The following is a 25,674-nucleotide window of genomic DNA, read 5'->3' as shown; positions in this document are numbered from 1 at the left end:
ACGGTGAAAGATCTCAACCCCCCTTCTATTTGTTTAAAATTCATTGCATATGAATCAAATTCTTTTGATATGATATGTTTAGACACAAAATGACTTATATATACCGGTAATAATTTTGATTTAATGGACCGGGCGAAATGCATGAAACCCGAAGAACAAAATAACAAACAAATAAAAGTAACGCTCTCAAATATTTCTTATGAAAAAATAAAAAAATTAAAAAATAATAAGTTCTTTAAACGAGCAAAATCCAAATCATGACAAGGCCAATAATCTTTTACATGTATTCTCTGACTGTATTTTCTGACGGTGAAAGATCTCAACCCCCCTTCTATTTGTTTAAAATTCATTGCATATGAATCAAATTCTTTTGATATGATATGTTTAGACACAAAATGACTTATATATACCGGTAATAATTTTGATTTAATGGACCGGGCGAAATGCATGAAACCCGAAGAACAAAATAACAAACAAATAAAAGTAACGCTCTCAAATATTTCTTATGAAAAAATAAAAAAATTAAAAAATAATAAGTTCTTTAAACGAGCAAAATCCAAATCATGACAAGGCCAATAATCTTTTACATGTATTCTCTGACTGTATTTTCTGACGGTGAAAGATCTCAACCCCCCTTCTATTTGTTTAAAATTCATTGCATATGAATCAAATTCTTTTGATATGATATGTTTAGACACAAAATGACTTATATATACCGGTAATAATTTTGATTTAATGGACCGGGCGAAATGCATGAAACCCGAAGAACAAAATAACAAACAAATAAAAGTAACGCTCTCAAATATTTCTTATGAAAAAATAAAAAAATTAAAAAATAATAAGTTCTTTAAACGAGCAAAATCCAAATCATGACAAGGCCAATAATCTTTTACATGTATTCTCTGACTGTATTTTCTGACGGTGAAAGATCTCAACCCCCCTTCTATTTGTTTAAAATTCATTGCATATGAATCAAATTCTTTTGATATGATATGTTTAGACACAAAATGACTTATATATACCGGTAATAATTTTGATTTAATGGACCGGGCGAAATGCATGAAACCCGAAGAACAAAATAACAAACAAATAAAAGTAACGCTCTCAAATATTTCTTATGAAAAAATAAAAAAATTAAAAAATAATAAGTTCTTTAAACGAGCAAAATCCAAATCATGACAAGGCCAATAATCTTTTACATGTATTCTCTGACTGTATTTTCTGACGGTGAAAGATCTCAACCCCCCTTCTATTTGTTTAAAATTCATTGCATATGAATCAAATTCTTTTGATATGATATGTTTAGACACAAAATGACTTATATATACCGGTAATAATTTTGATTTAATGGACCGGGCGAAATGCATGAAACCCGAAGAACAAAATAACAAACAAATAAAAGTAACGCTCTCAAATATTTCTTATGAAAAAATAAAAAAATTAAAAAATAATAAGTTCTTTAAACGAGCAAAATCCAAATCATGACAAGGCCAATAATCTTTTACATGTATTCTCTGACTGTATTTTCTGACGGTGAAAGATCTCAACCCCCCTTCTATTTGTTTAAAATTCATTGCATATGAATCAAATTCTTTTGATATGATATGTTTAGACACAAAATGACTTATATATACCGGTAATAATTTTGATTTAATGGACCGGGCGAAATGCATGAAACCCGAAGAACAAAATAACAAACAAATAAAAGTAACGCTCTCAAATATTTCTTATGAAAAAATAAAAAAATTAAAAAATAATAAGTTCTTTAAACGAGCAAAATCCAAATCATGACAAGGCCAATAATCTTTTACATGTATTCTCTGACTGTATTTTCTGACGGTGAAAGATCTCAACCCCCCTTCTATTTGTTTAAAATTCATTGCATATGAATCAAATTCTTTTGATATGATATGTTTAGACACAAAATGACTTATATATACCGGTAATAATTTTGATTTAATGGACCGGGCGAAATGCATGAAACCCGAAGAACAAAATAACAAACAAATAAAAGTAACGCTCTCAAATATTTCTTATGAAAAAATAAAAAAATTAAAAAATAATAAGTTCTTTAAACGAGCAAAATCCAAATCATGACAAGGCCAATAATCTTTTACATGTATTCTCTGACTGTATTTTCTGACGGTGAAAGATCTCAACCCCCCTTCTATTTGTTTAAAATTCATTGCATATGAATCAAATTCTTTTGATATGATATGTTTAGACACAAAATGACTTATATATACCGGTAATAATTTTGATTTAATGGACCGGGCGAAATGCATGAAACCCGAAGAACAAAATAACAAACAAATAAAAGTAACGCTCTCAAATATTTCTTATGAAAAAATTAAAAAATTAAAAAATAATAAGTTCTTTAAACGAGCAAAATCCAAATCATGACAAGGCCAATAATCTTTTACATGTATTCTCTGACTGTATTTTCTGACGGTGAAAGATCTCAACCCCCCTTCTATTTGTTTAAAATTCATTGCATATGAATCAAATTCTTTTGATATGATAATGATTTTAAGACACAAAATGACTTATATATACCGGTAATAATTTTGATTTAATGGACCGGGCGAAATGCATGAAACCCGAAGAACAAAATAACAAACAAATAAAAGTAACGCTCTCAAATATTTCTTATGAAAAAATAAAAAAATTAAAAAATAATAAGTTCTTTAAACGAGCAAAATCCAAATCATGACAAGGCCAATAATCTTTTACATGTATTCTCTGACTGTATTTTCTGACGGTGAAAGATCTCAACCCCCCTTCTATTTGTTTAAAATTCATTGCATATGAATCAAATTCTTTTGATATGATATGTTTAGACACAAAATGACTTATATATACCGGTAATAATTTTGATTTAATGGACCGGGCGAAATGCATGAAACCCGAAGAACAAAATAACAAACAAATAAAAGTAACGCTCTCAAATATTTCTTATGAAAAAATAAAAAAATTAAAAAATAATAAGTTCTTTAAACGAGCAAAATCCAAATCATGACAAGGCCAATAATCTTTTACATGTATTCTCTGACTGTATTTTCTGACGGTGAAAGATCTCAACCCCCCTTCTATTTGTTTAAAATTCATTGCATATGAATCAAATTCTTTTGATATGATATGTTTAGACACAAAATGACTTATATATACCGGTAATAATTTTGATTTAATGGACCGGGCGAAATGCATGAAACCCGAAGAACAAAATAACAAACAAATAAAAGTAACGCTCTCAAATATTTCTTATGAAAAAATAAAAAAATTAAAAAATAATAAGTTCTTTAAACGAGCAAAATCCAAATCATGACAAGGCCAATAATCTTTTACATGTATTCTCTGACTGTATTTTCTGACCATGCCAAGATCTCAACCCCCCTTCTATTTGTTTAAAATTCATTGCATATGAATCAAATTCTTTTGATATGATATGTTTAGACACAAAATGACTTATATATACCGGTAATAATTTTGAAGTATCTTTATTTACCGGGCGAAATGCATGAAACCCGAAGAACAAAATAACAAACAAATAAAAGTAACGCTCTCAAATATTTCTTATGAAAAAATTAAAAAATTAAAAAATAATAAGTTCTTTAAACGAGCAAAATCCAAATCATGACAAGGCCAATAATCTTTTACATGTATTCTCTGACTGTATTTTCTGACGGTGAAAGATCTCAACCCCCCTTCTATTTGTTTAAAATTCATTGCATATGAATCAAATTCTTTTGATATGATATGTTTAGACACAAAATGACTTATATATACCGGTAATAATTTTGATTTAATGGACCGGGCGAAATGCATGAAACCCGAAGAACAAAATAACAAACAAATAAAAGTAACGCTCTCAAATATTTCTTATGAAAAAATTAAAAAATTAAAAAATAATAAGTTCTTTAAACGAGCAAAATCCAAATCATGACAAGGCCAATAATCTTTTACATGTATTCTCTGACTGTATTTTCTGACGGTGACTGGTGAAGATCTCAACCCCCCTTCTATTTGTTTAAAATTCATTGCATATGAATCAAATTCTTTTGATATGATATGTTTAGACACAAAATGACTTATATATACCGGTAATAATTTTGATTTAATGGACCGGGCGAAATGCATGAAACCCGAAGAACAAAATAACAAACAAATAAAAGTAACGCTCTCAAATATTTCTTATGAAAAAATAAAAAAATTAAAAAATAATAAGTTCTTTAAACGAGCAAAATCCAAATCATGACAAGGCCAATAATCTTTTACATGTATTCTCTGACTGTATTTTCTGACGGTGAAAGATCTCAACCCCCCTTCTATTTGTTTAAAATTCATTGCATATGAATCAAATTCTTTTGATATGATATGTTTAGACACAAAATGACTTATATATACCGGTAATAATTTTGATTTAATGGACCGGGCGAAATGCATGAAACCCGAAGAACAAAATAACAAACAAATAAAAGTAACGCTCTCAAATATTTCTTATGAAAAAATTAAAAAATAATAAGTTCTTTAAACGAGCAAAATCCAAATCATGACAAGGCCAATAATCTTTTACATGTATTCTCTGACTGTATTTTCTGAATAGACCCACAGCATATAATTATGGAACCACAGCATATAATATAGGAACCACAGCATATAATTATAGACCCACAGCATATAATAAAAGAACCGCAGCATATAATTACAAACCCACAGCATATAATAATAGACCCACAACATATAATTATAGAACCATAGCATATAATATAAGAACCACAGCATATAATAACAAACCCACAGCATACAATTATAGACCCACAGCATATAATTATAAACCCACAGCATATAATTATAGACCCACAGCATATAATTATAAACCCACAGCATATAATTATAAACCCACAGCATATAATTATAGACCCACAGCATATGATATAATCATCTAACATAAGGCAGCCATGGCGTTCCATACGAGCCCTATACAGACTGAGCTACCATGACGGTGGTGATTTTACATGAATAAAAGATAAATGAATTGTGTATTTGGGCAAAGGAATTATCAAAGAGTATATTCGGCTAAAAGTCATTGCAACAAAATGGTAATATAATCGAGAGCAGAGCAAACATGGATTTCTAAAACATCAAAGGTAGGATCAGGTACACTGGAGGAGTTAGCATCCTCTTTTGACCGGTCACACCAATCTTGTGCTTCTTGTCGTGATCGGACAAAATGAAATCTGTAAACACGTATAAGTTAGCATTCGATTGAATGATACATTGTTCTTGCTGACAAAGTCTGTATTGACATATAATGATGGCTTTGAACAAGACTGCTGATTTCCTTGTTTCTTCAACTTGGTTGCCTCATACAAAGAGCATTCTCTTGCATATCAAATCAACAAGGAGATCTATACATAAACCCCATTTACAGTGATGAAGATTAATTGCTATAGGAGGAAATTTAACGATAGAAAACGTGAATTCCTCACATATTTCATAAAGTTTTGTCGTTAGATTACCATTAACGTCTTTTCTGTTGCTCATACTCTATCTTTTAAGTTTACTTTGATATATGCAAGTGGACATACCGGTATGTATGGAAGTATCTAATGTTAAGGCCAGACGACAGTTCCTAAATACATGTATATACTTTCCCCAAGAATTTGTTACTGAAGCCTTGCATCTCTACAAGTTTCTTTCCAATAAGTTCAGTAACCTTACTACATGCAGTATTTTTGCAAGAAATCAGAATATGATTTTTTCAAAAGAAATTTCGTGAACTGCCAGTATCACAATATTTAGTATATTTATTTTTCAGGACATTTAAATACAGTTTCGAATTCTCAAGATAATGATATTTGAAGACTAAGTTAAGCCAACAATGTATTTAAAGATGAGTACATGTAGTTGCTCAGAGTAAAATAGGCATGGGTAGTAAATATAACTTAGTAGTTGATCAGAGTAAAACAAGCATTGGGTAGTAAATATGCGGAGTGGTTGATCAGGGTAAAACAGGCATGGGTAGTAAATATAACTGAGTAGTTGATCAGAGTAAAACATGAATGGGTAGTAAATATACGGAGTGGTTGAACAGGCTAAAACAGGCATGGGTAGTATAGATAACTGAGTAGTTGTTCAGAGTAAAACAGGCACGGGTAGTAAAGATACTGAGTAGTTGATCAGAGTAAAACATGATCAGAGTAAAACATGCATGGGTGGTAAATACTCAGTATACGGAGTGGTTGATCAGAGTAAAACAGGCATAGGTAGTAAATATACTGAGTAGTTGATCAGAGTGAAACAGGCATGGGTAGTAAAGATACTGAGTAGTTGATCAGAGTGAAACAGGCATGATTAGTAAAGATACTGAGTAGTTCATCATAGTAAAACATGCATGGGAAGTAAATATCCTGAGTAGTTGATCAGAGTGAAACAGGCATGGGAAGTAAAGATACAGAGTAGTTGATCAGAATAAAACAGGCATGGGTAGTAAATATACTGAGTAGTTGATCATAGTAAAACAGGCATGGGTAGTAAATATACTGAGAAGTTGATCATGGTGAAACAGGCATGGATAGTTAATATACTGTCAGTGAGTAGTTGATCAGAGTGAAGCAGGCATGGGTAGTAAATACTAGTATGCGGAGTAGCTGATCATAGTGAAATTAACATGTATGGGTAGTAAATATACTGAGTAGTTGATCAGAGTAAAACATGCATGGGTAGTAAATATACTGAGTAGTTGATCAGAGTAAAACATGCATTGGTAGTAAAGATACTGAGTAGTTGATCAGAGTTAAACAGGCATGGTAGTAAATATACTGAGTAGTTGATCAGAGTAAAACATGCATGGGTAGTAAATATACCGAGTAGTTCATCAGAGTAAAGCATGTATGGGTAGTAAAGATACTGAGTAGTTGATCAGAGTTAAACAGGCATGGTAGTAAATATACTGAGTAGTTGATCAGAGTAAAATAGGCATGGTAGTAAATATACTGAGTAGTTCATCAGAGTAAAGCATGTATGGGTAGTAAATATACGGAGTAGTTGATCAGAGTTAAACATGCATGGGTAGTAAAGATTCTGAGTAGTTGATCAGAGTAAAACAGGCATGGGTAGTAAAGATACGGAGTAGTTGATCATAGTGAAACAGGCATGATAGTAAATATGGCTTATCAGAGTGAAATAGACGTAAATAGTAATAGATAGCTGATCAAAAGGAATAAATACTAGTCAAAGTAAATGGTCGTTGGTTACTAGTATTTTATTCAACCAACGTAAACCATTATGACCATCAAAGTGTTACTACTTCAGTATTAGATGGATTAGTATTTAAATGAAAAGAATCTAAATAAAACGGTTATTATACATACATGAAATCCATGAAGAAAGTAAATCCCCAAAAGTAACAATGCTGTGGTAAACACATATCATAAATTTACCACTAAAACTTGTACCATTGGGGGGCCTTCCAGTTCCTCAGTTCCAAAATGCTCGCACACCGTCCGTGTGGCTGCGCCGCCGCTTACCGAGGAAACTGTCAGGCCCGTGAGTCCGCTTATCTCCCAGGTCTTCGTGAGCCCAGGTTTGTCTTTAGAAAAAGGCAACCGATCGAGGCCCTAGTTTGTCTACACCTCAGGAACAATCCTTCGGTCGAAGTAAGCGGCTGAGAAACGCCCCCAGTACCTTACACGTCTCCCCATGATGGCGAGGTGTTGTCAGGTTTGAGTTGAATAGCGATCTAATGGAACGATTCACGGTCGTACTTTAAATAGAGAAATATTTCACAATACTTTGAAATATATAGGAAACTTGCAACGTAAGTGCTTTTAAAAGACAAACATGAACTATTGCGTGGATATTTAATTGATCGGTCGTACAGCTCAAAAGTCTGCCCATTATCGAAGGAAATTTTTACTAACGATTCTATTCTCTTTAATACATTTTTTAATATACCCCTACTTGAAAAGTGGAAGGGCATACCGGTATAGTGATTGATATGTCCGTCCGTCCGTCTGTCTGTTACGCTTTGGGGTACCCATCTCTTATCCGCAACTCCTCTCATACCACTGAGTGAAATATAATGAAACTTTCACAGAATCTTTATTACCTATTTTACTTTTTGATCCGACACATATTTTAGGTTTCCCGGCCACAGCAAAACATGGACTTTGCCATTGTAGCATTATGGGAGGCGGGGTATCATTTAGTGAGCTCATTGCTCACAATACCTCTATTTTTTTTTTATCTGAGGCTTCGAAATTTTATAGGTATTTCTCGATTGAAACAAATAAAGATATCAACAATTTGAATTATCGATATCAAAGAGTATATTTCAGGAATTAAATTCAGCCATGCATAAAATCGATAATCTGATATAATCTGAAATTTATGAACGATTGCAATAAATCATCTTTGACATCAATACCTCATTATAATATTCATGATTATATATTTTTTAATATTTAAAAGACATGCTAATCTATTTTTGCACGTATTGGTATAACACTTAGAGACATTTATGTGCGTACAAATCTCATACCAATCAGCTAAAAACTTTTAATGAAGTTCTAGACAATGCAAAATGTAGTGTGTACTTCCATTCAAATAGATTTTTCATTTCAAAATATTGAGTTTATATGAAAGGTGCATTCAATTTTTTTATTCCTTGTATCAACAGATACATCAGATTAACATATTAATAACATACAATATACATAGTTGCCACGTTAACATAAACACAGATTTAAAAGTTAATATATATTAATATATTACTACTAATATATTGCCAGATGAGTGAGCAGGTTATTTTAAAAAATTATATGCAAAACGCGAAGTTATTAATTAACACAAAAAATATTTTTCATATGGCTAGATTTTTAAAATTCTAATAGAAAAAAATAGGGTATAATCAATGGTTTGAAGTTGATATGGAATTTATTTCAAAGGTCGGGCAGCTAGGATTTTTTGCTATTTTCACGAAGAGACATGGCTATTATATTATACATGTGTAATACCTGTTACAAGATCTTTCTAAATACAGTATGATTTTTGACGTCGTGACCTTGAAATTTGACTTACTTTTCAAAAACTTTAACCTTGTGACAAGATATTTTTAAATACACTATGATTTTTTACCCTGTGACCTTGAACCTTGACGTTTGACCTTTTCAAATTTTTTTTTTCCTACAGCTTTTGATTGAGAAGAGATAGGGCTGTCATATTTGACAGGTGCAAGATATTTCTGAGCATGTTATGATTTCTGACCCCTTTACCTTGACCTTCATGTTTGACCTCATTTTAAAACAAGAGATGTTTGTAAAACACTTATGCCCCCTCCCAAATAATTGAAAATTTTCTAAATCCAAGGGACATAACTCTGTCCAAAATGGCTTGATCATACCCAGAACAGAACTTGACCTAGATATTCTTATGATAAATCTGTATACCAAATTTCATTTCAATATGTGCAATCTCGGCGAAGAAAATGAATGGAAACTGCAAATTATTGGAATTTTTCCACGTCCAAGGGGCATAACTCTATTCAAAATGATGTGATCATACCAAAAACGGAACTTGACCTAGATATTTTCAGACTAAATCTGTGTAAAATATTTAATTTTAATATGTGCAACCTTTGTGAAGAAAATGAACAGAAACTGCAAACTATTGGAATTTTTCTAAGTCCAAGGGGCATAACTCTGTCCAAAATGCTCAATCATACCAAAGACAGGACTTGACCTAGATATTTTTACAATAAATTTGTATACCTAATTTCATTTCAATATGTGCAACCTCTGTGAAGAAAATGAACGGTAACGGCAAATTATTATTATTATGTTTATTCAGGCAAAGAGTCAAATTCATTACAAATCATAACACAAATTACATTCAAAAATTAATTAGGGATCGCTTAAAAGTTCTAGCACATACATGTAGCTATCACATTAAAACAATATCACTCCAGGTAATATCACAGTTATCAATATCACAGGATTATACAACAACACATACAACACAAATAAACATCTTTTTAATCAATCTTTGCCAGGATAACCCATGAAAGCAATATATAAAACATGCTTATTTCCAATGGGGTCATAAAATCGACAATTGATTATAATTTAAATTTATAAGACAGCATAGCAAAAATAAAAAATAAAATCTTTACATAATTTTCCTCATTAAAATAATTTGACATATATATATATATTTCAGGTTAATACAAATTATTTTAAAAAGACATGCTAAAAATATTATATATAAATTGCACCTTCGTATTGTGTAACACTTGACAGCAGATTTAAAACTTCTATTGGCTATAAATTTCATACCAATCAGCTAAAAATTCTAGACAATGCAAAATGTAGTGTCTACTTCCATTCAAATAGATTTTTTCCTTTCAAAATATTCATTTAGACAATTTGGTGCTAGGCTATGATTGATGTTAAAAACATTTTATTTAACCTTTTATCAACAGATACATCAGATGTATTTATTGAATAAAATACAATATACATAGTTGCCAGATTAATATAAACACAGTTTTGTTTTGAAAAGTTAATATATATTAATATAATACTATGAACTAATATATTAGCACTGAATTAGTGCAGATGCTAATGTTATTTTAAAAAATTTTCCAAAACGCGAAGTTATTAATATTAACACATTTTAAAATTTATCAATGTGATTCTAGATTTTTAAAATTCACTGGATTTGAGCATATGATCTGACATTTAACCTCAAATTGACCTTCATTTTTTAATTTGCCATATGAATATAATGGATAGATCCTGTTTTCCTCTGGAGAATAACTTATATATGTTAGCCACTCAAAAACTTCTCTAGAAGGTTCACAAGTTTGTTAGAGATAACATTAGGGTCTCTATGTGAAAGTTTAAAATTTCCTTCAGCATGGTTTACAGGAGTTGCTGTATCTATAGATGGACATATCATTAACATAGCATAAAAACAATAAAGGGCCTAAAATGCTCCCTTGACGGAACCCCACAAGTAATTTTCTTTGACTTAGATACAACACCTCTGCAACCCACCACCTGAGACCTGTCAGTTAGATATGACTTAAATCATTGATTATCAATTGATATGTGTAATTTGTTACAAAGGTTTCATGGTCCACTGTATCAAACGCTTTTTGTAGGTCTAACATTATCATTCCTGTAAATAATCCCTTTATATTATTGTCCCTAATATGTTACAACATCTGTATAAGGCATACAGTATGATTTTTGACTCGTGACCTTGAAATTTACAACATGTTATTGTTAAAAAATTCCTTGTGACAATAGACACTTTTCTCTAAAATCTTTGATTTTTAAAATACTCACTGGCCTGTAATTCCCTACTTGGAGTGGGCTACCCTTTTTAAATAAAGGCTTGACCCTTTTTTTCTCTCTGGTACACATCCAGAACTTATTGATTGATTAATGATTGAAGATAGGTGATTTAAGAACCCTTGCTCCTATTTTTAAAAATTTTGCTGATACCTCATCAAGACCAGTACTTTTTGTTGTATGTTAGACCACATAGTTCTTCATACACAAAAGACCCTTTACAGGACTTAAAATAAGAGAATTGTTGTACAAATTTCTGTTTGAATAAAAACCTCTAAAATGATTTGACAAAACATTGTATGTGCCCTTTGCAGTAAAACACTTCCTCCAATTTTGATGCAAATAATTATTTGATTAGCAATATCCATGTCATCATGACTAATATCATCATTAATATTTAAAACAATTTTTTTCTCTTCTTTCTTTTGATTTCTATAACTAAATCTTTCAAATGTTCCCAAAGTTTTTTATGATAAATCCTTATTTTCTTCAAATTTTTCTGTTACATATGTGCCTTTTTAATCTTTCTTTGAACCAAATTTCTAACCCTTGAAAAATTTTTCTGATCTTCATCTTTTTTGCTTTTTCTAGAAATGTTCAAAAGCCTATCTCTCTCATTTATAAGTTCTAAGATTTCATGATTCATCCAAGGTTCTGTTCTCTGTTTTAATCTCACTTGTTTTACAGGTGCAAATCTATTAACAATATTCAAAAATACTTCCTTGAATGCATTCCAGTTTGAATCAACACAATCAGATGATATACAAGATGTCCAGTCTACCTATTCTAGTTCTTCAACAAAAGAGCAGAATCAAAATGTTTCTGCAAACTTCACCGTGTTATGTTCTTTAATTTGACCTTTAGAAATTTTTCTTGTGCAAAAAATTAGATCATGATCACTGAGACCCATTGTGATAGTGCCTGCCTGACCATATTTTTCATCATTTTTACCAAAATAATTTTATACCCATTTCAGTGATTCAATAATTGAAATCAATCTGTGAAACAAATTTAGAACATGCTTATATCCTTCATATGATGGAATTGAAGTACAAGGGGCATTACTCTGTCCAAAATGGCTTGATCATACCTATTTCAAATCTTGACCTAAATATTCTTTTGTTATGTGTGTAGATCAAATTTCATTTCAATATGTGCAACCTCTGTGAAGAAAATGAACGGAAACTGATTTTGGACCGAAGACTGAGTCACCGACGAACAGCAGCAAAGCAATATGCCCTCCCTTCTTCAAAGGGAGGCATGAAAATCAACTTTGGTGATAACTTTTGAATGAATGACATACATGTATCATGGGGTGTTTATATTTAACACAGTATGCCATACATAATGACATCTCACCCAAAGGACACCAAAAGCGGGGGATCACAATTCTTGAATTTGCTTGTTTACGTTTAATACTGTACACAGGGAAATTTTCACCCCGTTTTATTTTCGCCCCTTTCACCCTCTTCTTGAGTGGATGAATTTAAAATGGGGTGAATTCAAATTGCATAGCACATGTAGCATAATTTCTTAAACAGAACGAATTTAAAACGGGGCAAAATTGTTCGCAAGTGCAAAAGGGCGAAAATAAAACGGGGCGAAAATAACCCTGTATACAGTATAAAAGCCACATCTTTTCTCTTTCAAAAGTATTGACCAATCTAAAATAATGTTAATTTTTTTTCAAAATTTCAAGGTAAAGGTCATGGGGTCAAATACCACAGTATAACTGGAAAAGCCTTGTAAAAGGTAGTATACATGTAGCATATGAAAGTCTTATCTCTTCTCAATCAAAATTTATGACCCAGGTTAAAGATTTTGTAACAGACTGGCAGACCAATGAGATTTAACGTGACCTCATTTTTGCAACAGTGGGGGACAAAAAATATGCTGCTAAAAAAGTGTAATTACAGGTACATCAGAAGTGACTGGTGTTCACATCAATTCACCATAATCTAAATTATTACCCCCAAAACAAAAAAGAAATTGCCATTTCTTGGAGGTATATTATTATTTTGATTAAGAATCTATTATTGAATATGGTTATCAAACGTAAACATTGATCAAAATTGAATGCTGTAATACGACAAGCCTGATACTAAATGTGCCATGGAATATTATGAACCCTGGTTCAACATATCCCAGTATCAAAATATTACGCTACATTGTATGTATCCTCTAATACATTACTTTAATACTGATTCACCATAAATACAAAATTAAAGAAATCATTTCTGAAGTTTCCTTAGAATACATATTACTTATACATGTACAATGATTATGACTAGCATATTATAATTACCATGTTGTCAAAAGTAGAAAGAATTATACAAGTAAATACAATTGTGAGACAACTGACATTAAAGGAATACTTCTTAAACAGACAGAGAAATCAACAGTCACTTGATATTTTTATATTTTTCTATTTATTCCTGTAAAAACTTTGATTCTAATTGACACTATGGCCAAGTCTTGCCCTAGATGCACTGACTTCACCATATTTGAATTTTTACTATAAGGGGATGCTGGTATTGCATTAACTAAAAGAAGTCTTCATTCTTAATTCCTTTTAGAGATTTATTTTCAAAAATCCTATTACACAAATACAGTATGTACCAAGGTACTTGTATTATCATATTAATCCTAAGTTCTTTAGTTACAGACTGAGGCCCCTATTAATCAAATTGGTCATAATCTGAGCAAACTTCACAACATGATGTTTGCATATTGATACCATGTTGTCCTTGAGAATACTCAGACAAGATACCTTCTGATTTATTTCCAATAAACTGCCAAGTCAAAATGAAATCCATTACGAATAATTGTGAATTCCCTCTCCTCACTCAAAGATTCTTTGTGGAAAGTTAACTTGAAAATGTCTCTGGTGTTTGAGAAGAAGTCAGAAATGTTAAGTTGACAACAACTGACAATTGCCAGACTTTGATCAGAAAAGCTCAATTGAACTTTCATCAGGTGAGCTAAAACACAGAACAATCCCAAGTGTACAAACAAACAAAACAAATACACAACACAAATATGTACTGGTAAACAGAGAATAATTTGCATTCCATTCTAAAAAACATAAAATCCAAACATAAAAAATATAAATTATATATATACATGTATACATATACATATAATGAATTATCATATTAATCATTAATTATATGTATATACATATACATATAATGAAGGGTAATTAACAAACTAATCTTATTACATTGTACATATGAATATATGTAAAGTACCGATATTATAATTACAAACCTAAAAACCTAATTTCTAACTAAAAAGTACATGTACATTTAAAGTGATGAGGTTTCTTGGATTTCCTGATCTCATGACAGAGAACTGTCTTGATTGACCAATAACATAAGGTGAATTGAGGTATAAAGATACATGTATGTACTTGAAAAGGCAAGATATGCACTATGATCGAAATGTCAAAAGCGCTAATACTGTAATATATGTGTAAAATCTGCATTCATCTTAAGTGGAAATAATTTTTTCTCAGACTAAATATTTAACAAAAATCAAAACTTCGAATCAGACCATCACAGTTTTATCATGGACGGTTACTTTTTGCGGGGGCGTATTTCCACGAAGATCCCATGTTCAGGCCTCATTATGAGATCCCCGATGGGGAGCAGCTCCTCTCTGGTCTGTTTGGAGGTTACACTGAAATTTCTGAAGATGTTGGAGAGCATCACTTTCTCCTCCAGGAGGGCAAACTTTTGACCTTTACATAAATTACAGAAATTAATGGTACTATTTAGATACGCAGAGATAAGAAAACATTGTACAGCATACACATATTGAAAAAAAGAAAGACCTGGTAAAATAGAAATGTACCTAAATAATTGTTTTAGAAATCTATTAAATAGTACTCTGTAATACTGATAAAACTTTAAATTCCAGCATTTATATTCTCAATGATCTTAAAGTAACGAAATCCATAGTCAGAGTATTTTCCATGAATGTTTGCCATGTTAAAAAAATACGACAAAGACAAATGATCTTTTGTTTGTTTCAATCCAACCTACCAATGCAGTTTCTTGGTCCAGCTGAAAATGGAACGTAAGAATATGGGTGTCGTTTGAGGCTGTTTTCTGGTGAAAATCGGTCAGGATCAAATTTCTCTGGGTCAGGGAAGTATCGTGTGTCTCGGTGTAACCCAGGCGGTGTAATGATCACAGTGGTACCCTTGGGAATTTCGTATTCATCTAAAAACAATGGAGTCCATTAAATGCTAACATATTATACAATTGTTTGTTGGTTGTTTTTTTTTTCAAAAGCTAATTTTGCAAGTTGAGATGAAAATGCATTACTTTTTCTAATTAAGGAGCCTAAATTTTGCATTTTCAAAGTTTGAAAGAAAAATATTTTCACATGATCAAATATACCATCTTTATGAACAGAAATATTACACTCTCAATATACGTAATTACACAGGATACAAAATCTGTTGTGATTATAAGTGTTAATACATAAAACTATATTCAATGAATATAACAATTACACATAGCCTATATTTGAACCAAATATCGGGTATTGAATAATAACACAATATACAGAGTTACTGAGTATCCCGGTATATGAATATAGGTCTATAAAACTTCTCTCACCAAATCGACAATCCTCTGTTAATTTTCTACCAAAGAATGGCACAGAAGGGAACAGTCTTAAAGCCTCCTGTAATGGATAAAAAAATGTGGTGCTTGTGACAATGGATATGTATATCATTGCTACCCTGTCTACCATAGCTTTATTAAAACTGATTGGTCTACCATATCTTTATCAGTAGTAATCCATCTACTACAGCTTTATAATTACTGTTTAGTCTACCACAGCTTTAGCAGTTAGTTCAGTCTACCATTGTTTTCACGGTATGGTTCAATCTACCACAGCTTTATCAGAACTTCTGAGTCTACCATACCTTTATCAGTAGGGATTGGTCTACCATAGCTTTATCAGTACTTTCTCTTATAATTACATAGGACACATAGAATGTTTGAGTCAACACTGCGGTGTGGACAGGCCCTGAATACCGCATTCCAGATTTATCAGAATTTACTACCTTAATTCCTTCATACTTCATATAACATTTGCTTTGGGTTTACCTGACAAACCCTGTAGCATCTTACCTTTATGCAGCATTCCAGGTATCTCATCTCTTTCAGATCATTCATTGTAGCCGGCCTGTCACTATCCCCTATAGTATATAATTTTTTTTTCATAAATATGATTATCACAACTCATTACAATAAACTCATTTAATATGAAAATGTTATATTTATATTAAGAGGGGTCCAGGAGAGAGAGAGAATTGTTTTCTAAATTAAACTCGCCAAACAACTGGTCTAATTCCTCGTGGACTTTGGCCTGGACCTGGGGATCTGCACCAATCAAGTGGACAGCCCAGTTCATGGCAGCTGCTGTTGTATCATGCCCCTGTTATTCATCAAAACAAATACCATAAGGAGAATTTCTGAAGATTTTTTTCAATTTATACGGAAAAAACATGACATTACTTTGGAAGATGGTTCTTTTACATAATTATGAAATGCAATGTAATTTTTCAATCTTGGGTATATATATATATATTTAAATTTATTGGTATACTGTTGCTGTGTAAGAGGACCACATTATTACAATTTACAACAAATTAGTTATATTGTACATGAATTAATTGTAATAATAAATGCATGTGGAACAATATACTCTGTAGTCTTGTTCAAAAGTCAGAACTGACGTTCTGATATTTTCAGTTTATGAAATTTATATTTAAAATTCACCTCAAACATGAACGTATCAACTTCCTCCCTGATGTCCTCCATTGACATGTGTGAGCCGTCCTCCGTCTTACACAGCAACATGTCGAGGAACGCTAACCTCTGACCTTTGCTCCTGTACATGTCCTCCTCCGAGTGCTGACTCAGCACTTCCTCCATACTGTGTCGCGACTCGTCCGACTGACTCTCCATCTTCTCCTTGATTACCTTCAGTCACAACAGAAAAAAATAAACTAAGGATAAAAGTAGCTCAGATTCCTCAAAGTGCTTTCAAAATTCCATAGATGTTATCAAATTGTATGATTCAAAAGAGGTTTTAAAATCATACATTACCATACATAACTAAATATAAAATAACAGATTATCTATATGTAGTATCACATAAGTAAATACATTACACAGATAATACATATGTAAAGCCACCTTTTTAGTGAATCCATGAAGAATCTGAAGACATTTATCATGTTCCTTTCCGTATCCTATCGTGTTATACAGGAAGTCAGGCCAGTACCAAGGTGTCCGCTGTCTCTGTAGGACAAGCTCAGTCATCCTGTTAAAATAAACAACAGATATATCTTAAGGCTGATTACAATGAGTTTGAGCTAGTATATATACTCAAATGTTAAGGTATATGATAAGCTCATCGACCAAGACCTTTTCCAAAATGACCTTGATAGAGAGTTGACAAACTTTTGGTATTAAGCTACCTTTGTATCATGTATGAGCTTCATAAGCTTCTAGGTTTCAAAGTAATGTCTAGATAGAAAAATTAACTCTTAAAATATTCATTACTTTTTTCTTTTTTAAATTTTAACATCAATCTGAAAATACTATGTGCACAAGTTCAAATGGTATGTATTATTACTACTACAAAGTTTGACGTAAAATATTCATTAGTTTCAGAGATAAACTCTGAAAAAATCAGTCTACAGACAGATGGACAGACAGGCAGGCATGGTGATTATAATTCATGCTAATACTTACTTGTAGACAGACTTGACATAGTCTGACTCGCTGTTACTCTGAGCATCAACAGTCCTTCCCATCGCAGTCTCTGTCAAAGACAAGCTTTATTAATATACAGAATATTTTACTGAAGAATCCATTGGTATAATGCATTAAAGTATTTCAAGTTTATAAACCTTTTACTTTTGAATGAAAATTAGATATAGGAGCATGAATTGTACTTAACTTTAGTTTGTAATAATATCATTAAATCAAAACTAAATATCCCGAGGAGGAAGATAAGAGATGATAAGAATATCAAAATACCACAAATGATATCCAGTGCACAGAAGGTGATGTAATTGAAGATGTTGAACTCTCTTCCATCAGCCACCTCAGATAGTTTCTTTACCATAATGGAGGCTTGGTCATGGAACACCCCCACAAAGTCATTCAGAATCTTAAAATGAAATGTGGGTGTCAGCATCCTCCTCCGAGATTTCCATTTACTACCAGTGCTACAATATATCACAAATTGAGAATGGTATGATAATACAGATTTAAAAACACTTATCCTTTCTGAAATATTGGATGACATGTAACAGTTAATGAATTTCTCAGTTTATCACAATTGCAGAGTTGTTTGCTTTGGTATTTGATATCATTATGTAATGGGTACTTTATATTTTTATATAAATTTTTGGAGAATATAATTAATGTAAATGAAAGCAGACCAACCAAGTCTATAGAATATTATTATGTAGGTCCGATACAACAATATTCAGAAGCACTGATTTAGTAAGAAATATGATTTCATTGTTTCAACATGTCTGAAGTTAAGGAATCCTTTATACTGATACAGGTAAGGTGGATCTTGGTTTGAATCCAAAACCAAATATGACTTATCTAATAATGAAAATGCTCCTCCCTTCACTATACATGTATTTACTGCTCTGTCTGAATGTTACTGTCTTGAATGAATTCTGTTTAATACACCCAATGGTGTCTGTACGTATCTTGTTTGAAAAGAGTAGTTCTGTCTTTTTATTCTTTGTCTCTATCCATTGTCTTTAAATTTAGCTTGCTCTATCAATTCAAAAGTGTCTTGTTCTAAAGAAAAATCACAGGGTTCAGCGTATTCAGTTTTTTTATCTGCATTTTGGAAACTCCATATACCTCTTGTAAAAAGATGTCATTTTATGACTGATTTCCCTTTGACTGACCTGGTTAGAAGTCCAGTGCCTAGCCAGGGATGAAGGAATCTGTACTCGTCCGCTTTATCCAAGTGTTTACTGCTCTGAAGGATCACCTGAAATAATACTTAATATTAAGCCACATTTTTAACTTAATGTCAGTCTCCAGCAATTTTTTTTAATTTACTTGGAGCAAGAACCAAAAAGAACCTAAAGCATGTATTAAGTAGGTGTTTTATTTCAAAACAAAGTTTAAGGCTCATAATTCCTCTCATATAAAATGTTACTTTAACATTGTTTCATGCCAATGTTTTTCCAAAAGAAATGAATTTTATAAGAAAAATGCAAACAAATTCATATAGCTTGTCAAGCAAAAACTGGACATATAAAGACATTTTAACAGGACAAATTTATAAAAAGAATAAAGATCTATACCAATAAGAGTTATCTCTCTTATCAAATTGTCAATGAACCTTAAATCATTATTTAGTTTTTAAGGTTGAAGTTGTACATTCTTTAATCATTATCATGTTCCCAGCAATGTCCCTTAAAGTTTCTCGATTTATTAGATACTGAAGTACATGTACTAGCTTTTTAAAAAATATGATAAAGAGAAAATAACATTCTTGTGATCATTATTAGGGAAAAAAAGCAAAACATCTTATCTAAATATGTGTATAAAATAAAACAAATGTTTGAATAAAAGAGATCAAAAACTATTTATCAAAAAAGAAAATAGGTACAAATGCATCAAAGGCAAGTAATCTTACTTATTTTTATTTTTCTAAAATAAATATACCCCTACCTAATAATAAAAGTTTATTATTAGGTAGGTATATATATATCTTTTTATTAAAAGAAAAATAAATAATGTCAGGTGCCTGTGAAACACATCTAAAGAAAATGTTCAGGCTTTTTTTTTACAACTTTCAATTGTCTTTTATTCTAAGTTAACTTTCAGTCTAATATAGAAAGTATTGATAAACATTTTTCTTCCATGGCACATTTATAAGTATTCAAACTGCACTTAAAGATAAAATAAATATAAATACCCGGTATACATCTGTATGTACCAATATTATTTTTTTAACTTCTTTCCAATTTTTTTCAAACAAGGTAAGGGAATTTTTCTTTACTCTTTAATAATTAAATATCTTGAAAAAAAAAATATATCAAATTTATTTAAAAGAAATTTAAGAAATTATCATAAAAAAGAAAGATCAGTATGAAAAATATGCAGAAAGTTACTGCCTTAACCAGGAATGAATAGATTTTTAAACGATAGAGGTGAAAACAAACCTCAGCATACTCTGGTTTGTAAACTACGATCAATCCTATAAATCCGAGCCAAAGTCGAAATATTCCCTTAGCCTCGTATAGCTTCATAAACCCCTCCATCTGATCATAAAAGCCTGAAATCAACAATACTTTATCAGCACTTCTGTATTACAATCTTAAGCATTAAACTTATAGGCTAACCCCTTGCTTCATGTTTCTTTTTTTCTAAATTCCCTGCTGCTGACTGCAATGAAATATGACCACAAGTGTCCTATTTAACATCATAAGCATCAATGCCAGTTTTTTCCTTATTAAATAATAAATATATAAAAGTAATTTTTAATCATATTATAAAATATTATAATTTACAAGAAATCATTAACAATGAACAATAATCTTTAAAACATGGCAGTGAAGCTATTGATGTGAAATTGCACTCTGTGGTTGTAGTAGTAATAATTAACACACCTCCACATACTCTGGCTTGTACAGAGCAACTGTTAGCTTTGTTCCCAACAGCAGCCGAAATATTCCATAATCTGCATATTCAGCTGTGAACTGAGTCAGCTGGTCAAAAAATTCTGTTAAAAACAAATGATTACATAGACATATAGTAGGACTGCACCTTTCCTCAATTTTGTAGATTGCTGTAATTTTAAGAAAAACTTGGTGTACTTTTCAAATATTAAAAAAAAAATGACCTTGAACTCAAAGTCCAAATTTAAATCTGTTATTTTCTAACATGAAATGTGATCTTATTCAAAGATTCATTTTTTTCTCTTTTATAATGTTCTAACTGAACTCCTTTAATTAGTAGTTTAGTAAAGATCTACAAACTTTTATGGTCTGTCTAGACCTCACCTAAACTATTACAACTTGCACAATGATATAATTTATAGTGCATCAATTATTCTGCAACAATACTGTTTTTATAAGGATGAACTTTCATATAGAATTATATAAACACACACACTAAAGGAGTTTACTAAAAAGTGAAACATCTTAAGCAGAATGTACAACGAAATTAGAGAAGGTGTTAAGAGTTCACATACAAAAATGAATATTTCTCGCCCATCGCACATATAAATGAAATATATATTATCTTATCAAGTGCATTGAGAGCTCTAACAAAACCGCCTGGGCAGAAGGATAATTCAGACTACTGCACATTCATTCAAAAGAATTTTTTCTGTGTACTCTTGACCAACAATGCATCAATTAGTTTAACCTCAGAGATGGTTCATTTCTATAGGAAATCATAGTGGAACGAAGTATTTGAAGCAGACTATTTGAGATTAGAGGTGAATGAATTAATGTCAGTGCTATGAAAAATCACAACTTGATTTTGGTTGGCTTTAATCCTTTAATCATTATAATAATCCTTTATTATAACAAGAGGCCAACGGGCCTTATAGGTCACCTGAGTATCATGTAACAACTTTCCAGCGATTGTATTTGGTTCGTGTTTTAAGCCAAAAGCCATGAAATTCACAAATTTTGAAAGAGGCACCATTGCTTATCAAAGGGCAGATTTCAAAGCATTAATTTATTTTATTAGTCAAAGTACCCCCCTGGTACCCCTGACCCAGCAGCCCTGAAATTATCTATTTTGAAAGAGGCCCCTTTCTTCACTATAAGGCCAGCATTTTTTTTTTATGTTTAGGTTTAGTTATGAACATGAGAATAAAAAAGTCCCGAAGGAGAAGGAAATAAAAAAATTTTTTTAATAAATAAATTATTAACATTTGTACATTCTTTTTTTATGCTATCCTAATAGGCTCCTTACCACTGGAAACATAATGCTTACAAATAGGAAAGTAGAACATTTAATTGCTTATTTCATCATCTGTCAGTTTGGGCCAGTTATATAAATTTTGTGATGTTGATCAAAATATATTTTAAAAAATCAATTCTTTAAAAGTCTTTCAATATATCTTCATTTTTTTAATATGTGTTAGGTGAATGTGTAGACATTGTTCTAAAATTTACTTGATGCCTAAAATTATAATTCCTATCATAAAACAGACAGGGAGTATTGGGGAGTAGGGTCAACATTTTTTCAATTAAGTGTAAAATAATTCTTCTGGCTGATACAAATGATACTACATGCCTGTATATATTTGTATATTCTTGCCTTTTAATAGTTGAAATTTTTTTTTATTTCTTCAGGTTATTGTTTATTTCTTCCTCAAATGGACTTCACTTCTCGCATAGTTTTATTCATTACATCTGATGCATAAGCAACCCTTTTCTGAAGAATGGTGCTTAGACTGTAAGCTATAAGAGAGACCTAAACAATGTCCCTGGCAATATGCAATAGCTACCACGGGCAGTTTAAAACCTGGGGGAGGAAAATAATTTACAGTTACTTTTGAAACGAATACATAATTATCTCACCAGCATGTCATTGTGCAACAAAGTCGTCAGCATTTTATTTGTCCTTTGAACGGGTGAAACGTTTTGAAACTCTAATCGATGAATTTTACACTAAACCAAGATATCTTCTCAAATCTAGCTATATTTACCCACCGTTTCATCGTAAAACCGGAAGTGCGAGTTCGTAAATTTGAAATCTCGATCCCGACTCAAATTTGACATCGGAAAGAAAAAAATTGTTTTATTTTTTTCTGAAAATTCAAAACCTTGAGCGGAGGGTTTGTAAAACTGAAAATAAAATAAATCCTGGCCTTAAATATGTAATTAGATCATTAGCATATTAACCAGGTGCAAAGGATAAGATGTTCAAAGAATTCATGCATTTCACTATATAATCATTAGAGCCCCACCCTAAAACAAGAACCCCTGACCTTGGGGCCATAAAATTCACAATTTTGGTAGAGGCACTCTTGCTTATCATAACTATGTACTTAATTAGTTTATTTAATACCCAGGAGCAGAGAAGAAGATTTTCAAAGAATTCATGTATTTTCACTATATAATCAATAGAGCCCCGCCCTAACACCAGAACCCCTGACCCTGGGGCCATAAAATTCACAATTTTGGTAGAGGCACTCTTGCTCATCATAACTATGTACTTAGTTGGTTTATTTAATACCCAGGAGCAGAGAAGAAGATTTTCAAAGAAATAATGCATTTTCACTAACTTCTTATTTAGCCCCAACTTAGCACTAGAACCCCTGACCCCAGGGCCATGAATTTCACAATTTTTGGTAGAGGACTCATTGCTGATTACAATCATGCAAACAGTTTGACTGCTTGATGTCCAGGAGTAAAGAAGAAGATTTTTAAAGATTGCATTAATTTTAGTGGTTTTGGCCCTACCCCTCAGGCCCCAGGGGGGCAGGGATCATGAAATTGAACCTGAAAATGTTCAAATGTTAAAGCACGACGAAAGACGCACAACGACGGACGAAAACAGATAGCAATAGGTCACCTGAGTTTACTCAGGTGACCTAATAAAAGGATAGGAAAAAAGTTTTATAGTGATAGAGATTAAAAAGGATGTCTAAGGCAAAAATTGGAACCGGACAGTCTCTTCTCTGACCTCGTGTATTGATCGAAACAAGCTGTCAAAGTATGGCAAGATTTCCCGAGTCATTTTGTGTGACTGGTTTGAGACTGGGAAGAGACTTCTATCCAAAATTTTAGTCTTCACGAATCTCAATGAGATTACACTTAGTTTACCTATGATTTCATGAGAATAACAACAAAAGTTCAACAAAAATATTAACTCCCCCTAATTTCATGGAAATATTGCTGATTAACAACAGTAAATAAAACATTCTTCATTAAAATCAGCACTGTTCAGGCATGGAATTTATTGGTAAACTTAATTTATATACAATGACCAATGAGGTCAGAGAGTATAGATGTATCATGGTCATGTGTGTGTAACAGGGATTGGGTATGTCGTCCCGATAGCTCAGAGGTTAGAGCACCTGCATGTTAAGTGGGAGGCAGGGCTCGACATTAACTTTTTTTCCTACTTGTCCATTCGGACAAGTGACCAATACATTTACTTGTCCGAATCTCAACTTCACTTGTCCAAAAATTTTCAATAAAGCTCAATAGTTTCAACTTGAAAATTAAAATTAAGTCCATTTTATTTACACGTCATGCGCTTGATTGATTCTTGATGTTATTGATAAATACCGGTACAACAGACACATAAAACAAAATTTAATTTAGGCTTTTTGTCCTGACAATAACGTAAATGTCCACAAGTGAACCTGTCAACATCAAACAATATTCACACTTCGGTTCGTATCTTCCATGACTTTTCATTTTAGTATGCAATTAGTGAACTATCTCCCGATCGATTGTGAACACAATATTAATATAGCGATACATATCGGGATCGAAGTTAGGATTTTATGTACAGCTTCCGTCTTGAGACTTCAACAGTCGTTCTTTTTATTATTTAGAGACCCCATTACATTAAAATACACTTGTCCAATCGGACAAGTGCCCAGTAATATTCACTTGTCCGAATTTATTTTTCATTGGTACCGGACAAGCGGACAAGTGTTAATGTCGAGCCCTGGGAGGTCCCAGGTTCGAGTCCCAGTCTGGCCGACATTTTCCTCGCCTGCTACATTTGGCGCCCAACAATAAAACCCACTGGTGGTGTAGAAAAGTCTTGACGAGGTTGTCAAGATGAAAAACCTCAAGGAAAAGGGCTGAAGAGTGTAACAGGGAATAGGTATGTCAACCCAGTAGCTCAGTGGTTAGAGCACCTGGCTGCACGGTAAGTGGGAGGTCCAGGGTTAGAATCCCAGTCTGGCCAACACCTTTCCCTGCCTGTTACATGTGGTTTGGAAAGACCGATCAAGTTCAAAAAATGAAACACAGAATAATTATCTTAGAGTACTTAGAGTCTTAGAGTCTTCTTGTATACTTAGTGATATATAGTCTTCTTGAATAAAAAAAATAAGAAGAGCAAAAAATGGTAAGGATAATACCTCTGCTGGTATGTTTTAGCTGGTGAGCATTTCCCAGAACTGGCAAGGCTACAGGACCAGGGATTATGTCAATCTTTTTCCTTGACAATTCTCTTTTAATTAACCATGCTGTAAAAAGTATAATAGCTACAGCAAAAATTATTGTTGCTGCCATTTTGACCAACTATTTCAGTCACATGACAGA

The 25,674-nt window shown here is 32.0% G+C and overlaps 1 protein-coding gene across 3 annotated transcripts; it reads right to left on the bottom strand.

Annotated features, from left to right (window-relative positions):
- Nucleotides 1-14,588: 14,588 nt before the first annotated feature.
- On the bottom strand, nt 14,589-25,661 carry LOC134255905 (cytochrome P450 4V2-like). Of its 3 annotated transcripts, none has more exons than XM_062738506.1 (12): nt 25,491-25,661; nt 21,037-21,149; nt 19,321-19,406; nt 18,425-18,615; nt 18,137-18,206; nt 17,576-17,702; nt 17,156-17,359; nt 16,709-16,811; nt 16,505-16,572; nt 15,986-16,052; nt 15,404-15,583; nt 14,589-15,099 (listed from the first exon to the last, which is right to left on the bottom strand). In XM_062738506.1, the coding sequence occupies exons 1-12, from the start codon at nt 25,642-25,644 to the stop codon at nt 14,936-14,938; spliced, it is 1,527 nt and encodes a 508-aa protein (XP_062594490.1). In that variant the 5' UTR covers nt 25,645-25,661; the 3' UTR covers nt 14,589-14,935. The 3 variants fall into 3 exon arrangements, with proteins under 3 accessions (XP_062594490.1, XP_062594489.1, XP_062594491.1); XM_062738505.1 differs by lacking the exon at nt 21,037-21,149 and adding an exon at nt 20,590-20,702; XM_062738507.1 differs by lacking the exon at nt 25,491-25,661 and adding an exon at nt 20,590-20,702 and having other exon boundaries at nt 14,590-15,099.
- Between the last annotated feature and the right edge of the window lie 13 nt (nt 25,662-25,674).

This window comes from Saccostrea cucullata, unplaced genomic scaffold (assembly GCF_032062105.1).
Source record: "Saccostrea cucullata isolate Sc308-1 unplaced genomic scaffold, CSIRO_AGI_Scuc_v1 ctg78, whole genome shotgun sequence".
Taxonomy (NCBI): Eukaryota; Metazoa; Mollusca; class Bivalvia; order Ostreida; family Ostreidae; genus Saccostrea; species Saccostrea cuccullata.
Note: the sequence above shows the minus strand (reverse complement) of the source record. Positions and strands in the feature narration are given on the sequence as shown.

Coding starts and splice junctions, on each gene's coding strand:
- LOC134255905 (XM_062738506.1), bottom strand. CDS start 25,644: ATGGCAGCAACAATAATTTTTGCTGTAGCTATTATACTTTTTACAGCA. Junction 21,150..25,490: donor GCTAAAACATACCAGCAGAG/GTATTATCCTTA, acceptor TGTTTTTAACAG/AATTTTTTGACCAGCTGACT. Junction 17,360..17,575: donor TTCATGGATTCACTAAAAAG/GTGGCTTTACAT, acceptor TTGTGACTGAAG/GTAATCAAGGAGAAGATGGA.